At 48.4% G+C, this 25,774-nt stretch overlaps 1 protein-coding gene across 4 annotated transcripts in view; it reads right to left on the reverse strand.

Annotated features, from left to right (window-relative positions):
- Positions 1-25,774, reverse strand: part of LOC140389792 (sodium-driven chloride bicarbonate exchanger-like) — a 548,473-nt gene that overhangs the window by 217,422 nt on the left and 305,277 nt on the right. For all 4 annotated transcript variants that reach the window (XM_072474332.1, XM_072474325.1, XM_072474340.1 and 1 more), the window contains one exon: positions 7,279-7,436. In XM_072474332.1, the coding sequence (XP_072330433.1) occupies positions 7,279-7,436 (158 nt within the window). The remainder of the gene's footprint in view (positions 1-7,278; positions 7,437-25,774) is intronic.

Raw genomic sequence — 25,774 nt, forward strand, 5'->3', positions numbered from 1 at the left:
GCCAGTTTCCTTAAATAATACTGCTTCTGTCACAGCTTTTAACAATTAGAAGAAAGTGAATATTGAAACAAATGGAAAAATAAAAGAAAAATAAACAAAATGCTACTCTCTGGCACAAGCTCATTTTCTTATAAATAAACCAAATTCATACTGTTGGTTAGGCTGCAGTAATTTTATATTAATAAAGCAGATATCAACTTTTCACATGCCCAATTTGTCTTTGGAAGTAAATAATTTAAGGTGCTGACTATTATGAATTTCCTGCTTGTACGACACCAAATGGGGACTATGAAGTTCTATTCAAGATTCAGTGGTTGTCAAATGGTATTAACTGGGCACAGCTGCTCCAAAAGCAACAGAAATAAGGATTACGGTGATTCCAGAAGAGAAAATACTTTGCAGCGCACGGGGATAGCATCAGATCTTTCTTGACCAGAAACTTTAGAGAAGGAGGTGGAGGAGCAGCATGAGAGATGGACATTTAGGAATTATGAATGCCCACTGCTTTATGAACATCATTGACATCCCCCGCACCTGGACCTGAGAGAGGAACAATTGTCATGGGAGTGTCCCTTTAAGAAATGATTTTGTCTCATCACATGGCTTCAATGATGTAATTGTGTGGGTGGAGCAGGGCTGTGGCTCTGAATTTTACTTTCGCTTTGAGTTTGGACTGGTTGAAAGAAGTGTCTCTCTATCTTCATTTTAAAAGCTGTTTCCAGACTGCTTGATAACTTAAAAGAGATAATTGCTTTCTGGAAGGAATTCAAACATGCTGTTTGGAAAGGGGAATAGAGTATCACTAACAAGTCTTATACCAGTAAGAATGTTGTCTGCTGGGCCACATCTTTGAAAAGGGGTTTCTGGTTTTATTTGGATTTTTTAATTGAATTGGGGGAATACATCAAGGGTTATACATAGATTACTGTAGTTGTGTGGGGTCTTTATGTTTGTAGTTGATAAAAATTCTTACTGTGTGTTTATAAAATTGTTAATTAAATTTGTTGAATAAAGCTTGTGTTTTGATTAAAAGCACCTAAGAACTCTGTTGAATAACCCCTGAACGGCAGGCTCTTGTGCTCATCCTATCCAAATTCAATAAACAGTTAGAGGTCAGGTGAGCTCCATAATATACTTTGGACTTTTCTAAACCCTGGCCCATAACAACAATCCATACAAGGGTTGAGTGTCAATGTGAATGCGACTGCTGCAAACAGACCTGCATCCATGGAAAAACAGCTCAATGGCAAATTCAATGAAAGTGATGGTCACTAGGTCTTTACAGGCACTGGTAGGACGTATAAATTAGAATGGTCTGTCCCCCCATATCATTGCCAAAACACTGATATAACAGAAATCCACTTCTCTCATACATCTACAAACATTAAGCTGAACACTTACTTGAAAAAACAGAGAGGGAGATTCAAATGTCCCAGCTTTCTGCATTCCACTTGTTCTATGTTTCAATGATTGCATACAAGTCACCAGTTTTGTACCTGGCAGTGCCCTCCCTTTTATCAATAAAAGATTATCATCTTAGTCCACAGATGACACATGCCCACCAGCAAACAATTATACAACTTAACCCTGCTTTCCAGATGTGGTCATGGCACATATGTCTAGGAAAAAAATACAAGATCGGCCCCTCAGAGCAAGGGTTTTTGCTCCAAATCATGTGAATCATGAAAGCTCAGACCACCCCAACGAAGAGTCTAATATGATGCACATTCATGAGGTAAAAATATAATACAAAGGAGTATTTAAAGTAATATTTCCTAAATTTAGGACACTGTAGTCAACAAATTGCACATTTATAAAGAGCTGTTTATGACCAAGTCATAAAAGTGCTTTACTAGGGTGGCACGGTGGCGCAATGGTTAGCACTACTGACTTATGGCGCCGAGGACATGGGTTCAATCCCAGCTCTGGGTCACTGTCCGTGTGATGCTACAAGCAGAACACGCAGCAGACATGTTTAATCAAAAGAATTGTTTTCAACTCCACCCTCAAACCCCAACCTAACACCAAAAGCTCAAATTTCTTACATTCCACCTCACTCACCATCTGAACAGGCCAGTACAAAACCTTGGCAACATTTTCCAAAGAGTGGGTCACGACCCGCGGGTCAGTCGTGGGCGTGTGTCAGAAGGGTCGGGGAGCTAAGGGTCACGGTGTTCTGCATCCACCAGCTGCTAACACGGAGTTTCCTAACATTCAGAAACTGCAGGGGAAATCCTGGCTAAAATTTTAATTCAGTCCTCTAGAGGGCTCTGCTTCAAAAATCAGTGGCGAGATTCTCCGTGCCGAAATCGCGATCGGCGAGGGGCCGGAGAATGGGTGTCAAACTCGAGATCGGGTCCGACGCCGCTCCAAAGATTCTCCGGTCTCCAGAGAATCGCAGCCAATCGGGCGTATGCGGTCGACGCGGTGCCGGTCGGGGGCCATTGAAAGAGGCCCCCTCGGCGATTCACCGACTGCAGCTGGCCGAATTCCTGCCAGCGTGGTTCTCTCATGGTTCCACCCGGCGGCAACTCGGCATGGCGGCTGTGGACTCAGTCCGCACCCGCCCTGGTTTGGGGCACGGGGATTATTTACAGGCACGGCCTCCAGGATGGCCAGGCTACCGATCGTGGGCCACCCATCCGTGGGCGCACTCGATCTGGGGGGGGGCTATCTTCTTGGTGCCGGTCCGCGATGTGGGTCCACCATGTTTCACCATGTTTCACAGGCCATGCGCATGCGCGGACCCCCGACCGGAAGTGCAGGGCCCCATATCGGCAGCCGGAGCTGCGAGGAGCACTCCGGGGCCCTACTAGCTGTAGCCAAAAGGGAAATATGGCCAGTTGGAAAGAATCACGGGAAATATGGCCAATGCAGGATCCAGACGAACTCAGAGCTTAAGTGTATATTTGCCACTAGATAACCAGACACGATCGAAACCACCAGCCAATTTGCATTCTAATGGTCCACTTCCCCAGAACAAAAGACTTGTACTCAGGTATCAGATACAGATACAGACTCATCGGCGCCACTCCCTTCACCCAGGAAGCCCAAACAGCCAAGGTCAATGACCGCTCAGGACACGTCCAGCCATCAAGGCACCCGCCCCTTTATTGGCTAAAATCGAAGGCAGTAATCGAAGCCTGCCGAATTATTGGGTCCAAAACTAAGGACCGCCCAAAAGAGCGTGAAATACCCAAAGTTTAAAAAGAGACACTGCCATGTGTTCAGTCTCTCTTGGCCCCGGCTTACGCCTAAAACCAATTGCAGCATCACGACCAGAAGCAAATTCAAGACCAACGATCGCTACCAGACAGATGAGCCCAGCAGAAACGAAGTAACTTCTCCAGACCCAGCCACGCAAGATCCGAACAATGGACTTGGTCCTCTGCATAAAGCCAGGTGCCTTAAGTTAAGTACAGGTTGTTGTAGTGTTAGGTGTATTTTAGCTTATAGTGTTTTATGTTGCATGTCGAAGTAATTCTTGTGTGTAAATAAACTATCATTGAACTTGAACTTGAACTAACTGGTTGTTTGGTCTTTGATCGATATCCGGTAAAACCTTGTGGTAGTATCATTTGATACCTGGCGACTCTAAAGAGCATCATTATTAATTGGCGACATTACTCCGGTGCCGATTGGCAATATTATTGGTGACGCTGTTGGGATAGTATTCCACTCATTAAAAAGAGCAACATAACTCCCTGCACACCTGAGAATCACCCTGTACTTTCTCCAGGTAAATGCAGAATTGCTCGCGTGTTTTTTCGTGGGTGTGGGGACATAGCCCCATTATTGGAGAATCCCGCCCCAGGTGCCGTAAAACATTTGGCGGATTCCTCGACCTCCACTGGCGAAAGCTGCAGCCCAAGGGCTCTTCCCGACGTGGTCCATCTGCATGTCCATCCCACTGGACATGGACACCATGTGTTCTGCGTTGGTTCAGTGGACGACATCAAGGGGATCATACACCCTTCATGAAACAGATCAGAGAACTCACCACCAGCTCAGTAGATCTGACATTCAGAGTATGTCAGAGTCCTCAGTGCGTGAGCACATACCTAGGCGGGGGGGATGTCTCTGTGCAGACAAGTAGCTTGAAAATCTTCTGCACATCTTCTTGCAATGTGGTTACTGCTGAGGGACCAAAAGTTTATGTGTCAGTGACGGCATGGAGACACATTCAGTGAGAGGGAATTGACTGACATTGCAGCAAGAGCTACATTATTGGAGACAACAGTCTCCACAAAGTGACTGCAATGGTATATCATCTGGTTGGGGAGACATGAGAACATCACGATGCCACAATTGAATGTCTCAGAAAATAATGAATATTCAAGAAAACTTTTTTCATTGTCCATTTTGTCTGATTAATGACAACCAGAACAGTTACTTTGTCAGTTGCCTGTGTGTCAGTTTTAGTGTTGTCAGTATTCAACAATATTGGTGAACCTATTTCTAATAGTCTGCTTTGAAGTTGAATAAACTTGCATCTAATACTTGAACTGCATTTAAGCCATAGAATAGAACAGAATTCATAGAATACCTACAGTGTAGGAGGCCATTCTGCTCATCAAGCCTTTAACCATCATCAGATAGAGCATCCTACTCAAGCCCATGCCACTACCCTATCCCCAGTAACCCTCCTAACCTTTTTGACACTAAGGGGCAATTTATCATAACCAATCCACCTACCCTGCACTTCTTTGGACTGTGGGAGGAAACCAGAGCACCAGGAGGAAATGCACGCAGACACGGGGAGAAAGTGTAATCTCCACATAGGCAAACACCTGAGGCCAGAATTGAACCCAGTTCCCTGGAGCTGTGAGGCAGCAGTACTAACCACTGTGCCACCGTGCCGCCCATAATTCTAAATCAAGATTTTAGAACAAAGAAACAGCACAGGAACAGGCCCTTCGGCCCTCCAAGCCTGCGCCGACCATGCTGCCCGTCTAAACTAAAACTTTCTACACTTCCGAGGTCCGTATCCCTCTATTCCCATCCTATTCATGTATTTGTCAAGATGCCCCTTAAACATCACTATTGTCCCTGCTTCTCCCACCTCCTCCGGCAGCGAGTTCCAGGCACCCACTCACTCTGAGTAAAAATCATTTTAAATTTCAATATCTCTATTTTCAGGTGTATGGCTGTTTTATTTACAAGATCCACATATGGCTCTCTCACACTGATATCTGTCCTTTATTCTCCTCACCTCGGTCTTCTTCCTTCACTTCTTTGTTTCCTCGAGGCAAGATAATCTTAGCGGCTGGCGCAAGCTAACTTTAGTGTCTCGAAGACTGCTTTGAATCAGGATAGACTGGGCTAGCAAACGTGGTGTGGGTCCGAAGTTCAGCCAGCTGGCAAAAGTGAGTCACATTTAAAAAGTTTGAAAACCACTGCTTATCATCAAAACCACATATTTCCAGATCCCATTCCTTACATCCATCCCTCCTTGACCCTCACGATTGATAAAACCCCTATCCATGCTCTTATCAACCAGTTTGAATTTTGCCAATGCTTTCCTTGTTGGCCTTCCAACATGGTAAACAAAAAATATTACCTTGTTCTTTAAATTCCTACACAGACTCTTCCAACTTCATTGCAGAAAACATTCAAGTTACATATATCTTGTTGCAGGCTATATATAGACTTCCAACTCAGGCCTTTTGTCCATATCATCCTCCCTCCACCTCACAATTGTGGGGACTTTTAGCTGCTTTATCTCTCCTCTCCACATCTCTCTACTGTCCCAATCTTTAGCCAACAGTACCCTCAGCCTTGCTAGTTTCCTGTTGCAATCCTGGGCTTGACCCCCACACACCAGCATCACCCCTCCTGCAAATAAGCCCCTGACAACACTAAGCCTCTTTTAATATCTTTTGGTGGCCAAGCCACTCAAGGCCTTTGTCATTTGTCCTTGCCAGCTTACCAATGGTAATCCCAACTGCCCCAACCGCTTCCGTTGCTAATCTTCTTGCCAGGTCAACCCACTGGAAGTTCAACCTCAACGACCTCCTTCTTATCTCAGATCTCTAGCAAACCAACTCTTCCACCTTTTACAAGTTTTCGCAGACTTATTTCCTCAAGTACATAAATGCATTGCAGGCAAAAGTCCTTCTGGCAACACAAATGTTTCTGAATTGACTCTTAATTTTCTACTCTCACAAGAACGCTATTTTATATTTCATTACGACCAAGCAAGAGGGCGGCAGGTGGCGCAGTGGTTAGCATTGGGACTGCGGCGCTGAGGAACCAGGTTCGAATCCCTGCCCTGGGTCACTTTCCGTGTGGAGTTTGCACATTTTCCCCGTGTCGGCGTGGGTTTCACCCCCACAACCCAAAGATGTGCAGGTTATGTGGATTGGCCACGCTAAATTGTCCCGTAATTGGAAAAAAAAAAATTTTGTACTCTAAATTTTTTTTTAAAATTACAATCAACCACAAGGTGCACCAAAACATTTGACAGGACTTCAAAATTACATTTTACTTACTCAACAAATTTAAATGTTTCCGCATTGTGGACTTGCAGCCTGGTAGTAAAGAGATCTTTCATTTCTCTTCAAATTTCTCAGTCAGCTCAATTTAAACCATTCAAATTCAAATGTTCACCAATGTAAAGCAAAAGACACTGCACATCTCTGGAAAGGATAGAGCACAAGTACACCCCTTAATCCCTGAGGATTCCATTGGGGTAATGAAGAATACTCTCCGACATAGAATCATAGACATAGTATCATAGAATTTACAGTGCAGAAGGAGGCTATTTGGCCCATCGAGCCTGCACACGCACTTGGAAAGAGCACTCTACCCAAGCCCACACCTCCACCCTATCCCTGTAACCCAACCTAACCTTTTTGGATGCTAAGGGCAATTTAGCATGACCAATCCACCTAACCTGCACATCTTTGGACTGTGGGAGGAAACCGGAGCACCCAGCTGGAACCATGCAGACACGGGGAGAACGTGCAAACTTCGCACAGACAGTGACCCAAGCGAGAAATCGAACCTGGGACACTAGAGCTGTGAAGCAACAGTGCTAACCACTGTGCTACCATGCCACCCATTTTTTGTTAGTCTAGCACAACAGACTTAATGTTTTAGAGATAAACTTTGGAATACCAAAATTTTAGAGTTTCCAGGGCTGAAACCTTAAAGGGAAAATATCCTTCCAGAGATCTTCATACCTGTCAGTTGAATTGCCTTTTGTTTCTATTTGATGTTGCAGTACATATATCAACAATTGTGCGTTACCAGGGATTGTGCATTGAAGAGACTAACCTTGTTGGAATAGGAACTTCCGCAACTCCAGAGAGAACAACAGCAGGAGACAAACGGACAAATGCTACTATTGATCGATCCAGAAATTCCAGTTCACCAACTAAAATATTTGAAGCCTCTGCACCTGCAGGAATCTTTTTCATAAAATGCATATCCACCTGAAATAAAAGCACAGTATGCAAAATGGGCATTGTATAACATGTGCATTCATATGTATCTGAAAAATAATTATCTTTTACATGCCAATCCAATTATACTTTTTAGAGAAATTAAGGTTCTTTATATTATTAGTTTTAACTTTCTGTGTCTGCTGAATGCAAGCCTACATGGAGCTTCCATCTGGGATTTATACAATATTTTCTAACAAAAAAAACAATGATCTTCAAAGTAGTTTCTGTTTTGAATCAATTACAATAAGCATGTTTTCCTGCTATGTACAGGTCATTGGTGAAATGGATGACACTTGGTTTTCAAGATCCACAACATCATGATTCACATTACAATCGAGCATATTTCACAATACTGCAAAGTGAGTGAAGTCTGACAATGGTTTCCTATTTCCAGAAGCTGAAGATCATGAAGATGAGATTGCAGAAGCACCTCCCGCCCCGCACCAAAGGCTGGATTTTATGACCTCCACCAAACAGTGGGTTGGCAGTGTGTCACATCCTGCTACCACTGAGATTTAACCAGCAGTAGGAAGCTACCTTATTAAAGACTTACTTCTGGTCCCAGCTCCAGTGTAACATGCCTTCCTGCAGCCCTGGCAATTCCCATGGCTACCAGTACTGGAGAGGTGCAGCACTGGTTGCAGAGGTCCAAGCTCATACCAATAAATAATAATAATCATAGTGCCACAAATAGGCTTATATTAACACTGCAATGAAGTTACCGTGAAAATCCCCTAGTCGTCACACTCCAGCGCCTGTTCAGTAACACCGAGGAAGAATTCAGAATTCTTTCGGGACTTGTGGGAGGAAACCGGAGCAACCGGAAGAAACCCACGTAGACATGGAGAGGATATGCAGACTCTGCACAGACAATGACCCAAGGCGGGAATCAAACCTGGATCCCTGGTGCTATGAAGCAACAGTGCAACCACTGTGCTACCGTGCCGCATTAATAGCCAGTTGCCATTAATGCCTGCATGGTTAACACCCCCCCCCCCCCCCGCCAAACCACCACCACCCATGGACCAGGGATGGGCTCACCCCCAGATGCTATGTGTGGAGGCAACATCCTCCCCCCCACCCCCCCCCCACCCCCCCGCCAAACCACCACCACCCATGGACCAGGGATGGGCTCGCCCCCAGATGCTGTGTGTGGAGGCAGGACCAATTTTCTCAATGTACAATCCAATTCCAAAAAGATAGGTGTGGTGTGTGTGGGTGATGGAGAGAAGCCATGTTGTGGGATTGGACAGGTAGCTTCCAGGGATAGAAATGTTTAACTAGTATCCAGTGGTCACAATAAATAAAATTTGACTCATCAAATAAAGTAACTGCACATCTGCTCTTCCTACCCACCCCATCAAAGCCCTTAGCCCACCACAGACTCCTGCACTTTGTCTAAATATAAGCAAAATCTTGGAAGGTGTGCAATGAACCAATCTGAAAGGCTGAAACACTCTTTATATTGTTTTCTTGCTTGTCCCCAAGTAACATTAAACAGTGCAACCTGAACAGCACATTTGAAAATGCTACATAGATGTTTTCTAGTCGTTCAACTGCTTACATTCATTTTACATATGTATTACACCATTGCCTGCACCAATGTGTAATCAGACCACCATACTCAGGAAACTCACGTTGCAATAGAGTGTAAATTACGTCAAGGGAATTCTAGATCATAGTGTTTCTCCTCATTCTAAACTGGAATGATTTTAAAAGAGCAAAGAGCTTGATATGGCATGTGGGAGGTCAAAGTTATTAATCATTAAATTATATTTACTGATGTTTTGTTAAAAGGGAAAAAATGTAGGCATACTAACTGCTGACACCTGAAAGTCATAAAGAGAGTTGATAGGGAACAGTCAGATGTGCAGAGAGAGCAAGAGTCAGACAAGGGGCAGGATTCTCCGACCCCCCGCCGGGTCGGAGAATCGCCAGGGGCTGACATGAATCCCGCCCCTGCTGAGTCCTGAAGTCTCCACCACCAGAGATTCGGCGGGGGTGGGAATCGCACCGCACCGGTTGGCGGGGGCGGGAATCGCACCGCGCCGGTCGGCGGGCCCAGCCCCGCCGATTCTCCGGCATGCGAGGGGCCGAAGTCCCACTGCTGGAATGCCTGTCTTCCAGCGTGGATTAAACCATCTTTTGAACGGCGGGACAAGGCGGCGCGGGCAGGCTCTGGGGTCCTGGGGGGGGCACGGGGCGATCTGGCCCCGGGGGGTGCCCCCACGGTGGCTGGCCCACGATCGGGGCCCACCGATCCGCGGGCGGGCCTGTGCCGTGGGGGCACTCTTTTTCTTCTGCCTTCGCCATGGCAGACCCCCTCCCCTGCGCATGCGCGGGGATGTCATCAGCAGCTGCTGACGTTGCTCCCGCGCATGCGCGTCGCCCGGCGAAGACCTTTCGGCACTGGCTGGCGTGGCGCCAAAGGCCTTTCCCGCCAGCCGGTGGAGCGGAAACCGCTCCGGCGCAGGCCTAGTCCCTCAAGGTGAGGGCTTGGCCCCTGAAGGTGCGGAGACTTGGCCCCTAAAGGTGCGGCCCGATGCCGGAGTGGAGAGGATGGGTATGGTGGATCCATGGCGCTTTCAGAACCCAGGGGGAAGGGAGTATTCCTTCTTTTCACACGTCGATAAGGTATATTCAAGGACTGATTACTTTGTAGTGAGTTGGGAGATTTTGGTTGGGTTGGAAGGGGCAGAGTATGCGGGGATAGTTATCTCGGATCATGCACCCCACTGGCTGGATATTCGGTTCAGTACGGGACGAAAGCAGAGGCCGGGGTGGAGGTTTGACTCGGGGGTTGTTGGCGGATGGAGGTTTTTGTGATAAGGTGCGGTTGGCGATTAGGGATTATGTGCAGTTCAATCAGAATGGGGAGGTGTCGGCGGGAAGCACTGAAGGCAGTGGTCCAGGGAGAAATTATCTCATTTACGGTTCGTGCGAATAAGGAGAGGGCGGAACATGACCATCTAGTGAGCAAGATAGCGGAGGTGGACAGGGAATATTCGAGGGTCCCCACCGTGGAGGGATTGGCGAGGAGGAAAAAGTTGCAGGGGCAATTTGATAGGCTGACAACGGGGAGGACGGTAGGGCAAATGCGGAGGGCAAGAGGGGTGCAGAACGAGTATGGGAAGAAGGCGAGCCACATGCTGGCGCACCAGCTGCGATGGCAGGCTGCGTCCAGGGAAATATTGAAGATCCGGACTGGGGCTGGGGACGTGGTGTCAGAGCCAGGGAAGATAAATGAGGCATTTAGAGAGTATTAGCAGGGACTTTATGAGGCAGACCCAGGAGGAGAGGAGGGGGACATGGGGCGGTTTCTGGACGAGCTGGAATTTCCCCAGGTGGAGGAAGCAAAGAGGCAGGCGTTGGAGGTGCCCCTGGGGCTGAGGGAGGTGCTGGAAAGTATCAGGGGTATGAAGTCGGGGAAGGCCCCTGGGCCGGATGGATACCCGGCAGGATTTTATAAGGAATTTGCAGCGGACCTGGAACCACATCTGTTGGGGGCGTTTAATGAAGCACTCGAGAAGGGGGAGTTGCCGGAGACGATGAAGCAGGTGGTAATCACACTAATCCCCCAAAAAGGGAAGGATCCGGTGGAATAAGGGTCGTATAGACCTATATCACTATTGAACACGGATGTGAAAGTATTGGCTAAGTTGTTGGCGGGGAGGATGGAGGATTGTGTCCCGGGGGTGGTTACAGAAGATCAAATAGGGCAGGCGGCTCGCGAGTAATAGAAGACGGCTGTTGAATGTGGTGATGAATCCGTCGAGAGCTCTGGTACCGGAGGTGGTGGTGTCCATGGATGCGGAGAAAGCATTTGACCGGGTGAAGTGGCGGTACTTGTTCGAAGTTTTGGGAAGGTTTGGGTTTGGGCCAAGATTTGTGGCATGGGTGCGGTTGCTGTATGTGGCACCAACAGCGAGGACGAATGATATGAGCTCACAAAGCTTTGACTGACACAGGGGTACGAGGCAGGGGTGCCCGCTGTCGCCGCTGCTGTTTGCGTTGGCCATAGAGCCATTGGCGATGGCTCTCAGGGTGTCGGCAGAGTGGCAGGGGATAATGAGGGGACAGAGGGAGCATCGGGTGTCGCTCCATGCCGATTACCTCTTGCTGTATATTTCGCACGAGGCAGGGGTGCCCGCTGTCGCCGCTGCTGTTTGCGTTGGCCATAGAGCCATTGGCGATGGCTCTCAGGGTGTCGGCAGAGTGGCAGGGGATAATGAGGGGACAGAGGGAGCATCGGGTGTCGCTCCATGCCGATGACCTCTTGCTGTATGTTTCGGATCTGTTGGAGAATATGGGAAGGATTATGGGCCTATTGGGGAGGTTTGGAGGGTTCTCGGGGTACTAGCTGAATGTAGGGAAATGCGAGGTATTCCCGGTGAATGAGCTGGCACAGCAGGCTAATTTAGGGGGGATGCCATTTACGGTAGCGAGGGATAGGTTTAGATACTTGGGGATTCAGGTAGCGAGGGAATGGACGGGGCTCCATAAGTGGAACTTAACAAAGCTGGTGGAGGAGGCCAGGGAGGATCTTAAGAGGTGGGATACACTGCACTTAACGTTGGCGGGGAGGGTCCAAGTGGTGAAAATGAATATTTTGCCGAGGTTCTTGTTTATCTTTCAGGCTCTCCCGATCTTTATACCAAAGGCCTTTTTTCAGAAAGTGGACACAATCATCTCTGACTTTGTATAGACGGGGAAGATGTTGAGGGTGGGGAGGACCCTGCTACAAAGGCAGAGGCAGCAGGGGGGGGGGGGGTTGGCGTTGCCAAACCTGCTTCATTATTATTGGGCGGCGAATGTGGACAAGGTGCGGCGGTGGTGGGAAGGAGAAGGGGTAGAGTGGGTTAGGATGGAGGAGGAATCTTGTGAGGGGTCTAGTTTGAGGGCAATGGTGACGGCAGCATTGCCAATGGCTCCGAGTAGGTGTTCAGGGAGCCCAGTGGTGCAGTCCATGGTGAAGATATGGAATCAGCTGAGGAGGCATTTTAGTGTGGAAAGGGATGTCGGTGCTAACGCCGCTGTGTGAGAATCATGGGTTTGAGCGGGAGGGGATGAATAGTGTATACAGGAGGTGGAGGGAAGTGGGGCTGGTCAAGGTGAGGGATTTGTATTTGGAGGAAGGATTCGCCAGTCTGGAGGAGCTAAGGGGGAGGGTAGAGCTGCCGACGGGTAGTGAGTTCGGGTATCTACAGGTTAGGGACTTTGCATAAAGGTCTGGAAGGTGTTCCCTAGATTGCCGGGATACACCCTGCTGGAGCGACTGCTGCTTCCGGATGTGGAAGGAGAGGGAAGAATTGGGGATATATATAAGTGGCTGGGGGAGCAGGGAGGCGAGTGGGTGGTGAAGATCAAGGAGAAATGGGAAGCGGAGTTGGGAAAGGAGATCAATTGGGGAGTATGGAGTGAGGCACTGCGAAGGGTAAATGGGACCTCCTCTTGTGCAAGGATGAGCCTGATACAGTTTAAGGTGGTGCACAGGGTGCATATGACTCGGGCGCGAATGAGTGGGTTCTTTCAGGGGGTAGCAGATGAGTGTGAGAGGTGTGGGCGGGGGCCAGCGAATCATGCGCACATGTTTTGGGGTTGTGAAAACTGGAGTTTTTGGGCGGGAGTGTTCGCGGTCTTAGTCAGGACAGTGGAGGAGGAGGTGGACCCGGACCCTTTGGTGGCGATTTTTGGGGTTTCAGAGAAGCCGGAGCTCGTGGAGAGGAGGAAGGCCGATGTCGTGGCCTTCACTCTCTGATTGCACTGCGACAAATTTTGCTGGAGTGGCGGTCGACATCGCCATCGGGGGTAGCAGCATGGTTGGGTGACCTGTACGACTTCCTGCGGTTAGAGAAGATAAAGTATGAGTTAAGGGGCTCAGCAGGGGGAGTTTGAGAAAAGGTGGAGGATGTTTGTGACTGTGTTTGAGGAGCTGTTTGTCGCGGGGGTGGGGGGGGGGGGGGGGCGGGGGTGAAAAAGGAGGCAAATCTGTGCAAACTGTATAGTTGATTGTTGGGAAGAATGTTTCCCGGGGTGTTTATTTGCTGTAACTACTTTGATACAAGTTTTTTAAAAATGCGTTTAAGAAAACATATATACCAAAAACAATATTTTGCAGAGTGTTACGACCCCCTCAGGGGTCAGAATCTACATTGTATCAGATTCCCCTCCGACACCTTGGAAAACGAACTCGCCAGGTGATTAGGGGACAGAGTTTCCTCCCAATTGGAGGAATTCCCACGGGATATAAACCCCGACCTGGGAGCAGATCGGGGAAGAGGATCCTGAGGGGAGTGGAGCAGAGAGTTATTGTATCATGGAGTAGTGGAATAAACCTTGTTGTATCCTGCCGAACTGGTTACATGTGGAGTCCTCTTCTTCGGAAACAAAACTGAGATATCTTAGAAAATTACAAGTTGCTGATGACTGGCCTGGGATAATAATAATCTTTATTGACAAAAGTAGGCTTACATTAACATTGCAATGAAGTTACTGTGAAAAGCCCCTAGTTGCCACATTTCGGCGCCTGTTCGGGTACATAGAGGGAGAATTTGGAATGTCCAAATTACCCAACAGCACGTCTTTCGGGACTTGTGGGAGGAAACCGGAGCACGCGGAGGAAACCCACGTAGATGCTGGGAGAACGTGCAGACTCCGCACACACAGTGGCCCAAGCCGGGAATCAAACCTGGGACCCTGGCGCTGTGTAGCAACAGTGCTAACCGCCGTGCTACCGTGCCGCCACTCAGGGCTGGTAATCCCATGTACTCATTCATCCCTTACCCCTGACAAATAGGGAATCCACCAATAAATCAAATCCTACATAAGCCGCCAGGTTCTGCAACCACAAGTGCCCCTCTACCGCCAGTTAAAATGATCCTTGCCAGCATGCTGCTTATATTTCAGCAGCTCCATTGCACTGTTGCCAACTGCAGGACCCCTGCACTAGTCCCACCAAAGACATGAGCCATCCTCCATTTTTAGCAGAAGACAAGACCGCCACAAGTACAACTAAATCCCTCTCCTTACACTGTACTACTATGGACCATCAGACTCCTAAATTGTGCCTTGTAGATGGTGGACAGGCTTTGGGGAATCAAGATGCGAGTTACTCTCTGCAGGACTCCCAGCCTCTGACCTGCTCTTGTAGTTACAATATTTATATAGCTGGTCTAGTTCAGTTTCTGGTAAATGCCAACTCCCTGGTTGATGGTGGGAGTTTCAGTAATGGCCATGCCATTGAACATAAAGGGGAGATGGCAGGATTCTCTCTTATTGGAGATGGTCATTGCCTCACACTTGTGTCACACAAATGTTACTTGCCACTTATCAGCTTAAGCCCGAATGTTGTCCAGGTTTTGCTTCGTATGAGCATGGATTGCTTCAGTATCCGAAAGTCACGAATGGTGCTGAACCCTGGGCGCGATTCTCCGACCCCCCACCGGGTCGGAGAATCGCCGGGGGCTGGCGTGAATCCCGCCCCCGCCGTGTCCCGAATTCTCCGCCACCAGAGATTCGGCGGGGGTGGGAATTGCACCACGCCGGTCGGCGGGCTCACCCCCGGCGATTCTCCGGCCGGCGATGGGCCGAAGTCCCGCCATTGTCAACCCGCCGGCGTGGATTAAACCACCTTTTAAACGGCGGCGTGGGCGGGTTCCGGGGTCCTGAGGGGGTGCGGGGCGATCTGGCCCCGGGTGGTGCCCCACGGTGGCCTGGCCCGCAATCGGGCCCAACCGATCCGCGGGCGGGCCTGTGCCGTGATGGCACTCTTTTTCTTCCGCCTTCGCCATGGTCTTCACTATGGCGGAGACGGAAGAGACCCCCTCCCCTGCGCATGCGCGGGGATGATGTCAGCAGTCACTGACGCTCCTGCGCATGCGTCGCCTGGCGAAGACCTTTCGGTGCTGGCTGGCGTGGCACCAAAGGCCTTTCCAGACAGCCGGCAGAGCGGAAACCACTCCGGCGCGGGCCTAGCCCCTCAAGGTGAGGGCTTGGCCCCTAAAGGTGCGGAAACTTCTGCACCTTTGGGGCAGCCCGACCCTGGAGTGGTTCCCGCCACTCCATTATGCCGGAGCCCCCTCCCGGCGGGTAGGGGAGAATCCCACCCATTGAGTGGATATCCCCACTTCTGACCATAAGCTGGAGCGAAGATCATTGGTGAAGCAGCTGAAGTTGTAGGACCTAGGACACTACCCAGAGGAACTCCTGCAGTGATAACCTGGGACAGAGATTATTGACCTCCAAAAAACACAATTATCTTCCATTGTGCTAGGTATGGCACCAACCAGCGGAGTGTTTTCCCCCCTAATTTCCATTGGCTCCAGTTTTAATAGAAATTCTCGATGCCATACTCAGTAAAATGCTGCCTTGATGTCAATGGCAGTCACTCTCAGCTCGTGAGTTTAGCTCTTTTGTTGGATAAAGGCCGTAATGAGGTCAGGAGCCGAGTGGCTTTGGTGAAACCCAAATGAACAACACTGAGGAGGTTATGGCCGAGTTACTGGACTGTTTTCCACAGTGTCAGATAGATGCCAGTACTGGAACAGCTTGGCTCGGGGCACGGAAAGTTCTGGAGCACAAGTCTGCAGTGCTATTTCCGGAATACAGGTGCTGGTTTAGCACAGGGCTAAATCGCTGGCTTTGAAAGTAGACCAAGGCAGGCCAGCAGCACGGTTCAATTCCCGTACCAGCCTCCCTGAACAGGCGCCGGAATGTGGCGACTAGGGACTTTTCACAGTAACTTCATTTGAAGCTTACTTGTGACAATAAGCGATTTTCATTTCATTTCATTTTATATTGTCAAGGCCCAAAGCCTTTGCAGTATCCAGTGCCTTCAGCCATTTCTTGAGATTACATTAAGTGAATTGAATTGCCCGAAGACTGACATCCGTGAGAACGAGAATGAGATGATCATCCACTCAGCCCTTTTAGTTGAAGGTTCCTGCAAATGCTGTACACTCATGGGGTTTGATTCTCGTAGCCCAAAATAAAAATGTTAGCATACTAAACAAAAACAGAATTTGACTTATTCAGTTACTGCAATTGGTATCTCCTACATGGCAATAAACATACCTATTATTATAAGAAACATATCCCTCAATGCATGAACAAATGCCTCCAGACACTGCTCGGACATTGGCCAGAATCCTCCGGCTGCTCTCACTGGTGGGATTCTCTGATCCCGCTGGCAGCGCACCCCCACCCACGGGTTTCCTGGCACCATGGAGTAGCTTCATGCAAATTCCCATTGACAGCAACGGGAGCAGAGAATCCCGCTGCCTGTGAACGGTGCGGCGCCTTCCGCCGCCGAGAAACACGTGGCTGGGAGGCCGGAGAATCTCGCTCAATGTCTTTGTGCTCAGTTGAATTTTGGAAATGAATATTCATTTCAAATGATAAATTACTTTCTTTTTTTTCTTCTTTTTTTTATAAATTTAGAGTACCCAATTATTTTTTCCAATTGAGGGGCAATTTAGCGTGGCCAATCCACCTAATCTGCACATCTTTGGGTTGTGGGGGTGAAACCCACGTAAACACGGGGGAATGTGCAAACTCCACACGGACAGTGACCCAGGGCCAGGATTCGAACCCGGGTCCTCAGCGCAGTAGGCAGCAATGCTAACCACTGTGCCACCATGCTGCCCATCAAATGATAAATTACTCAACATGCAAACTATAATATCAATAACAATTTGCAGAAATATTCCATGAATTTGTATTGTACAATTTATCATGGCTTTTATGTAATTCAGCACATCCTCTTCTTACTCACACACTATTAACTCACATATAAATGCCACTTAATTTATATGCTGTTCCATTCTTACAGTCTACTGCAATGCGTCAAAAATAGCAACATAAGGTGGCAGTCAAAGCAAAGAGATCAGTAGAATGGCCGTCCTGGCAACTACCATACTGAAATGCTGAAAGCTTTACACTGAATTAACCTAGAAACTGCAGTATCGTGACTGCTGTATTCTCACAAGCACTGTAAAGTGTAAAATTCCCTCTTAATTAACTGAAACCTTAGCTCCAAATCTTTCCTAATGCCTTTGTAATAAATTCAATCCTCCAACCACTTTACTAATGACCTGCTTATATCTGGATTAGCATTTTTTGCAGTTTTCAATATTTTCAAAGATTTAACCAAAATAAACTTAGAGCAGAATCTTCTGTTCTGGAGTCTAAGTTTGGTGGCAGGCCTGAAAGTGAGGCTGGTTTCTACTCGGGGGGCGATGGCTGGCCCCAGGCGATCTTGCGCTGTTCAGCTCATTACATATGCATCCGCAAGGAACGCACCGATTCTCGTGGTTGAAGCAGGCAGACAGGAATTCAGGCCATCGGAAGACACCCACTAAAGTCATCAGTCAACAGAGCATAAGAGTCAGTGTGCTGCCTCCACTTCAACTGCGCATGTGGGGGTTGCATCTCAACATAGCAACTGAGAAAGAAAGATAAAGAAGTTTTGAAGACACGCAGGTGGTTCGGGTGTACAACCATTGTGTACACTTGCGGCACATGCACAATTTGGAAGCATCCTGAACTCCATTTTGCTGATTGTTGTTTTGATTGTTACAGGTATTTAAGAGTATGGCATTGGGGCATTCTTCAGAGTCTGATAATGAACTCCGTTAGATTCTGTTCTCTCACATTATCAACATAGTGATTACTCAATAATCCCACACATGCACGATTACTGCTCATCACTTGTGAGAGTATGGCCTGGGCATGCATCATACAAGGTCTTACTTGCAGCTCTGAAGAAGTCATATGGACTCGAAACGTTAACGCTGTTTCTCTCTCTACAGATGCTGCAAAATCTGCTGAGTTTTTCCAGCATTTACTGTTTTTATTCCTTGCAGCTCTGACCTCTGTAAATGATATCGGTGAAGTCATTACATCTCTTGCTGCAATTGCCCGGATGTGAGATGTGGATGGATGCAAAGAATATTCAAGAGGAGCGGAACATATTATGCGGGTGGCAAGGAACACTGTAGATGCAGTATCTGGACGGAAAGGGTGAAAATCTGCACTGTCTTTTAACAACAGAAACCAGATGCTTCCCTACATGTTTGGAGAAAGCTGTGGTGGGCACATCCAATTAATGCTGGCCTTCCTCAGTGATTTGCCATTTTGAGCTAACATACAAATGGAGGTTGCAAGTAAGGAACAAGTTAGCCTTGACTGCAAGTGTAGGATTAAAGATGTGTGTGTGTGTGTGTGTGTGTGTGCAGTTGGCGGAAGCCTTTGTGAAACATATGGAGATCTGTTTGGCTGACTCATCTCCTTCTGAGGAGTTGCAGTAGACCTTATATAAAGGGTTTACAAACAAAGTGCACCAGACCTCATTGAAGAACTGGGATCTTAGAACATGAGGTGAGAGAGAATAGAATGGGCCTGGGTGCTAGACTGTTTCGAGCATTGTGAGGTTATCCACATGAAGCATCAGCAGCTCTAACATAACTGCAGGTTTCAAGCAGGAAATATATTTACCTTGTCTGGGATGTCCAGTCTTGCGCTAATACTGAAGCCATCAGGACTGAGACTTGTAGAAGTCTCTACAATTGGAGGGTTTGGAGTGGTTGCTACTCAGCAATCCATTGTGCAGGTGAGGCAACAGTGAATGGACTCCAAAGTAACCTCAAAACGTTTCTACATGATAAAGCAGTCAAGGGATTTGCTATGGTTAAGTGGTGAACAGGGGTATGAACACAATGGCCAAATGCTGTTTTCATGCTGCTTCTCCCTGTGGATCCATATATCTGGTTCCATCTGGCAGAGCTCTCTGCAAGGTCTGCCCCCCATTGGGAGCAGCTGCGATTGGAACATGAATGTATCCCTGCCAATGTAAGATTTGATATTGCTTCCAAGTTGCTCTGAATATGGACTGTGTGAGGACATGGAAAATATCGAATTTCAACGTGTAGGTGCCCGTGATTGAGGGAGAACAGTGTTTCACTGATACGGAAGTGCATATTTAGTACCAGGGCTCTGTATATCAGCACAGTTTGGTGTGCGCAAAGGATCAACCACCAGCAGAGCAGACATTAAAGTAGTGCAATTTTGACTTCCAGTGGTGACTGTCGTGTTATGTACTCTGGGATAACACAGGCTGCAACTGGATGCAGCTTTAACCAAAAGATACTCCGAACCTTGAAGTTAGTTCAAACTGATTTATTGAACCAGTAGCACAGTTAGCACAGGTCTCTATGAGGTCGATTCTCTGCTAACCTAAGTGTGGTTACTCTGTCTGACTGAACCAGACTAGCTCTTAGCCATGTGCTGGAGGTGTGATACTGTACATACACCCTCTGTTGACTCACTCTGTTGATGTTCATCAGTGAAAAGCGGCGGAGGGTGAGTGCCTTGTGCCTTTTATAGTGAGATACCACCCCTGAGTGTCTTGCCTGCTCATTGGTCATGTCCTGTTCTCTGTGTTCATTAGCTGCCTGGCTGTGCCTGTCTGTATATCATTATCTGCATGTCTGCATATCATGACATCTCCCCCTTTTTTTTAATGATTTATTGGCACATGGGAACGTACTTACATGTGACGACATATATTAACATATTTACAAGCGGTGGCATATGTGAACGTATTTACATGTGAAGACAGCTGTCTAATGTGAGAAAACAGAACATAGCAATGCAAACAAAACAAATGTTCATAAGTCCAGTCTCTGGGGCTTGCGTCTGATCCTTGTCGACCACCGGAGAGGTGGTGGTGGGGACGGTGGCGCCATGACAGGCGGCATGGAAGCCTGACTGGTGGCCTCATAGTTCGCGGTATCAGGAGGTGGCAAAACAACGGTCGGAAACGGAGAAGAAAGCGGTTGCAGGCAGACTACATTGCGCAGTGCCCATCTGTTTCGTCGCACAACAGAATCATCAGCCATACGTACAACATACGAGCGGGGCGCTTCCTGTCGAACAACGACAGCTGGAGCAGACCAGCCACCATCCGGTATCTTGATCCTGACAGTGTCTGCCGGGGATAACACGGGAAAATCGGTGGCATGAGCATCATAGCCCTGCTTTTGCTGGTTTCGGAGCTGCTGCATCTTCTGCAGCACCGGGAGGTGATCCAGGTTGGGCAAGCGTATGGCTGGAAGTGTCGTCTGCAGGTCCCTATTCATCAGGAGTTGAGCCAGCGACATGCCAGTGGACAGTGGGGTCACCCTGTACGCAAGCAGCGCGAGGTAGATGTCAGAAGCAGAATCTGCGGCCTTGCGGGTGAGCTTTTTCACAATGTGCACCCCTTTTTCAACCTTCCCATTGGAATGCGATAGTGTGGGCTGGAAGTGACATGTTTGAAATGGTATGACTTGGCAAACATAGACCACTCGTGGCTGTTGAAGCACGGGCCATTGTCACACATGACAGTGAGTGGGATACCATGCCTGGAGAATGTCTCCTTATAGGCCTTGGTGATGATCCGAGATGTGAGGTCTAAGAGCTTCACGTCTTCAGGGTAATTGGAGAAATAGTCAATAATCAACACGTAGTCACAGCCATTCGCACAAAAGAGGTCGATGCCAACCTTGGACCACGGGGAGGTCTCGATTTCATGCTGCTGGAGCGTCTCCTTGCTCTGCGCTGGCTGGAAGCGTTGACAGGTCGCACAGTTGAGGACCATGTTTGAGATGTCCTGGCTAATACCGGGCCAGTAGACAGCCTGCCTGGCTCTGCGTCTGCACTTCTTGACGCCCAGGTGTCCCTCATGGATTTGGTGAAGCACCAAGCTCTGGAGACTGGAATGACAATCCGGTCCAGCTTGAAGAGGATACCATCAATCACCGTCGGGTCATCCTTTACATTGTAAAATTGAGGGCACTGCCCTTTCTGCCAGCCATTGGCGAGGTGGTGCATGACACACTGCAAGAGGGGGTCTCTGGCTGTCTCCTCACGGATACGAACCACCTTCTCATCAGACGCCGGGAGGGTGCTAGCACACAGCTGCACCTGTGATTCAATCTGCCGGATGATTTCCAGCAGTTCACGAGGCAATGTGATGGAGCGGGACAATGCATCAGCGATGATGAGCTCCTTGCCAGGCATGTACACAAAGTCAAAGTCGTACCTTCTGAGTTTGAGGAGGATGCGCTGCAACCGAGGCGTCATGTCGTTCAGGTCCTTGTGGATAATGTGGACCAGAGGCCTATGATCCGTCTCGACAGTGAGTGTCGGCAGGCCGTAGACATAGTCGTGAAACTTGAGAATGCCAGTGAGAAGATCCAGGCATTCCTTCTCTATTTGCGCATATCTTGTTTCGGTGGGCATCATGGCCCTCGATGCGTCGGCTACCGGTGCCCAGGGTGAAGTGTCATCGCGTTGAAGCAGCACCGCACCGATGCCATCCTGGCTCGCATCTGTCGAGATCTTCGTCTCCCTGTCTGGATCAAAAAATGCCACGACAGGTGTAGTGGTGAGCTTGGCTTTCTGCTCCAACCACTCTGCCTGATGTGCTGCCTTCCATTCAAAGGCAGTGGACTTTTTCACCAGGTTTCATAGGGCCGTGGTGTGTGAGGCCAGGTTTGGGATGAACTTGCCCAGAAAATTGACCATGCCCAGGAAGCGCAGCACTGCCTTCTTGTCTTCAGGGACCTTCATGGCTTCGATGACCTTGACCTTGTCTGTGTTGGGGCACACACCCTGCTGAGAGATCTGGTCACCTAGGAACTTAAGTGTCGACATGCCAAAGCAACATTTGGACCTGTTTAGCTTCAGGCCATTGGCATGGACACGGCGGAATACCTGCTGGAGACAGGAAACATGCTCTTCAGAGGTCGTGGACCATATGATGATGTCATCCACGTATACACAAACCCCTTCAATGCCCTCCATCATCTGCTCCATGATGCGATGCAAGATGTCCAATGCCGAGACAATGCCAAACGGCATGCGATTATAGCAGTATCTGCCAAACGGTGTGTTGTAGGTGCAGAGCCTTCTGCTGGACTCATCCAGCTGGATTTGGCATATTCACATTTGGTAATGATGCCCACACAGTAGGCAGAGTCCAGGCATTCTTCCTCTGGATCCGTTGTGCTGCCAGGATCAGAATCCTGTAATCGTTGTTGCACACTCTGAACGCGCCGTCGTCGGAATTGGGAGCGCTGGCCCCTGACGGGTAGTGCAGACCTGCACAACGCTGCATAGTGTCCAGGCTTCCCGCAGTTTAAACATCATCTGCCACTTGCATGGCAGTGTTTCTTTAAGTGGGCGTTGCCGCAGTTCGAGCACTTCATGACGTTGGCATCCTGATGCTCCGCGCGCAGTAGTCGGGTGTCGGACACTTCGTTCGCATCGTGCATGCATGGGGCCCCGGGAAAAGCGCGCAAAATACCTGCTTTCATCAATGCTGAGGCACTGCGTCCGGGAGATGGCCTGGATACTCTCTGCCTCGTGGGAGGCAAGTTTCTCATTTTCAGCCGATTTGTACTGGGCTTGGCGATTTTTTGCTTCCTCATGCACTGTGCATGTTTCAATCGTGACTGGCAGGGTCATGTGCTTGATTTTCAGTAGCTGCTCTCTCAGAAGATCAGAGGGAACTCCAAAAACGATTTGGTCTCTGATCATGGAGTCAGCAATATCACCAAAGTTGCAGGACAGCGCTAGCAGGCGGTGGTTAGTTAAGAAGGAGTTGAAAGATTCAGCTTTACCTTGTACACGCTGTTTGAATGTGTAGCGCTCGTAGATTTCATTGGTGTCCACTTCACAGTGACTGTCAAACTTGTCCAAGATGGTCTGAAACTTTGTCTTGTCCTGGCCTTCGGTGAAGTGAAATGAGTTGAAGAGTTTGATGGCTTGATCACCCGCTGTTGAGAGGAGAAGTGCGATCTTCCTTGCATCAGACGCACCCTGGAGGTCTGAAGCTTCGATGTACAGCAGAAACCTTTGCTTGAATGTCCGCCAGTTGGCACTGAGATTGCCGGAAGTCCTGAGCTGGTGAGGAGCCTGAATCTTCTCCATGGTGCCGGGATACATTCGCTGGTCGTCACGGAACGGACTAAGATAAACCAACTAGATTAAGCAGTCTCCTGGTAGCATGTCGTGTTATGTACTCTGGGATAGCACAGGCTGCAACTGGATGCAGCTTTAACCAAAAGATACTCCAGACCTTGAAGTTAGTTCAATCTGATTTATTGAACCAGTAGCACAGTTAGCACAGTTCTCTATGAGTTTGACTCTCTGCTAACCTAAGTGTGGTTACTCTGTCTGACTGAACCAGACTAGCTCTTAGCCACGTGCTGGAGGTGTGATACTGAATATACAACCTGACTCACTCTGTAGATGTTCATCAGTGGAAAGCGGTGGACTGTGAGTGCCTCGTGCCTTTTATAGTGAGATACCACCCTTGAGTATCGTGCCTGCACATTGGTCATGTCCCGTTCTCGGGGTTCATTAGCTGCCTGTCTGTGCCTGTCTGTATATCATTATCTGCATGTCTGCATATCATGACAGTGACCATTGTCTGATCGGTCGCACCAGAGGTGGCTCCTGCCTGGAGGTGTTGGCTTTGGTCCTTCTTACTCTATTAATGGGTGATTTTGATGGATAAAGTGTGAGGAGAGTGGAAGGTGATGGTTTCTCCCCTGGATTGGAATGTGTGTAGCGTATCAAAGCCGGTTAAAGTCAGTGTGAGCCCTGGCCCAGGGTTTGGAGGAGACTCGTGGTGCAGCACAAGTTGGGAAGATGGTGGATTGGGAACGGTCGTCGTCGATGGTTAAACTGCCAATGGAACAACGGATGAGTTTTATTAAGGAGGAATTTCTGCAGCAACAAAAGGAAATGCAGGGACACTGGTCGCGAGCAATTGTGGGGACAGTAGAACCTCTTCACGGGACCTTGGTTGGTGGAGAAGTGCTTGAAGTTGCAAGGAGCGACAATTCAAGAGGTGGAAAAGGAGCTGTACAACCAGAGTAACCAAATTGTGTCACTGGAAGTGGAAATGGCATTGGCGATCCTGGGGATGTCTGTAAGGTGTTGCGTGCGAGGGTGGATGTGCAAGAGAAACCGGTCTTGCCAGCAAAATCTCTGCATTGTGGGCCTGCCGGAGGGAGTGGAGGGAATGAGTGCCACAGGATACATTGCGAAGATGTTTGCGAAGTGGGTGGAGGAGAGGCTTTTCAACAAGGCCCCAGAGATAGACCAGGCCCATAGGTCCTTGAGGCAGAAGCTGAGAGCTGGGGAGCCACAATGGGCAGTAATTGCGTGCATGCAAAAGTTCCAGGACAACAAAAAGATTTTTAAGTGGGCCAGGCGCGTCGGGACTGCAGCTGGAATGGAAATCGGATTTGGATCTACCAGGACATTGGTGTCAACCTGGCCAAGAGACTGTTGGGGTTTAATAGGGGCAAGGCAGCGCCTTTGCAGCGCAAGGTTTGGTTTGGGGTGCTGTACCTGGCCAAACTTTGGGTAATTTTTGAGGGCCGGGAATAGATTTCTTGACGCCGGAGAAGTACAAACCGGACGGTCTGCACCTGGGCAGGACTGGAACCGATGTCCTAGGGGGGTGTTTGCTAGAGCTGTTGGGGAGAGTTTAAACTAATGTGGCAGGGGGATGGGAACCAATGCAGGAAGTTGGAAGGTAGTAAAACAGGGACAGAAATAAAAGGCAGTAAGGGGGAAAGTGTAAGGCAGAGAAGCCATAGTCAAAAATCAAAAAGGGCGACAGTACAAGGTACAGTGACTGAGGGGAGCTCAGTGAATAGGACCAGGAATACTAAAAGGAATAAAACGGGAAGTTAAAACATTAATGGTAAGCTACGCAGCAGGTTGTTACAGGAAGATATGGGTTCAACGACAAGGAAAATTAGGAGAAAGGTTAAGAGGAAATATAACTTAGGAGAGGTTACTGATCGAGGTGTTAAGATTAAGAACAGAGGTAAAAAAGCCAACATAAGTGTACTTTACCTGAATGCTCGTAGTATTCGGAATAAGGTAAATGAGTTGATGGCGCAAATCATCGTGAATGACTATGATTTAGTGACTATTACTGAAACATGGTTAAAGGATGGTCACGACTGGGAGTTAAATATCCGAGGGTATCAAACTTTTTGGAAGGACAGAGTGGATGGTAAGGGAGGTGGTGTAGCTCTGTTATTTAAGGATGACATCTGGGCAACAGTAAGGGATGACATCGGTGCTATGGAGGATAAGGTTGAATCCATTTGGGTGGAAATCAGGAATAGTAAGGAGAAAAAGTCACTGATAGGAGTAGTCTATAGGCCACCAAATATTAACTTTATGGTGGGGCAGGCAATAAACAAAGAAATAACAGATGCATGTAGAAATGGTACAGCAGTTATCATGGGGGATTTTAA

This window comes from Scyliorhinus torazame, chromosome 2, assembly GCF_047496885.1.
Source record: "Scyliorhinus torazame isolate Kashiwa2021f chromosome 2, sScyTor2.1, whole genome shotgun sequence".
NCBI lineage: Eukaryota > Metazoa > Chordata > Chondrichthyes > Carcharhiniformes > Scyliorhinidae > Scyliorhinus > Scyliorhinus torazame.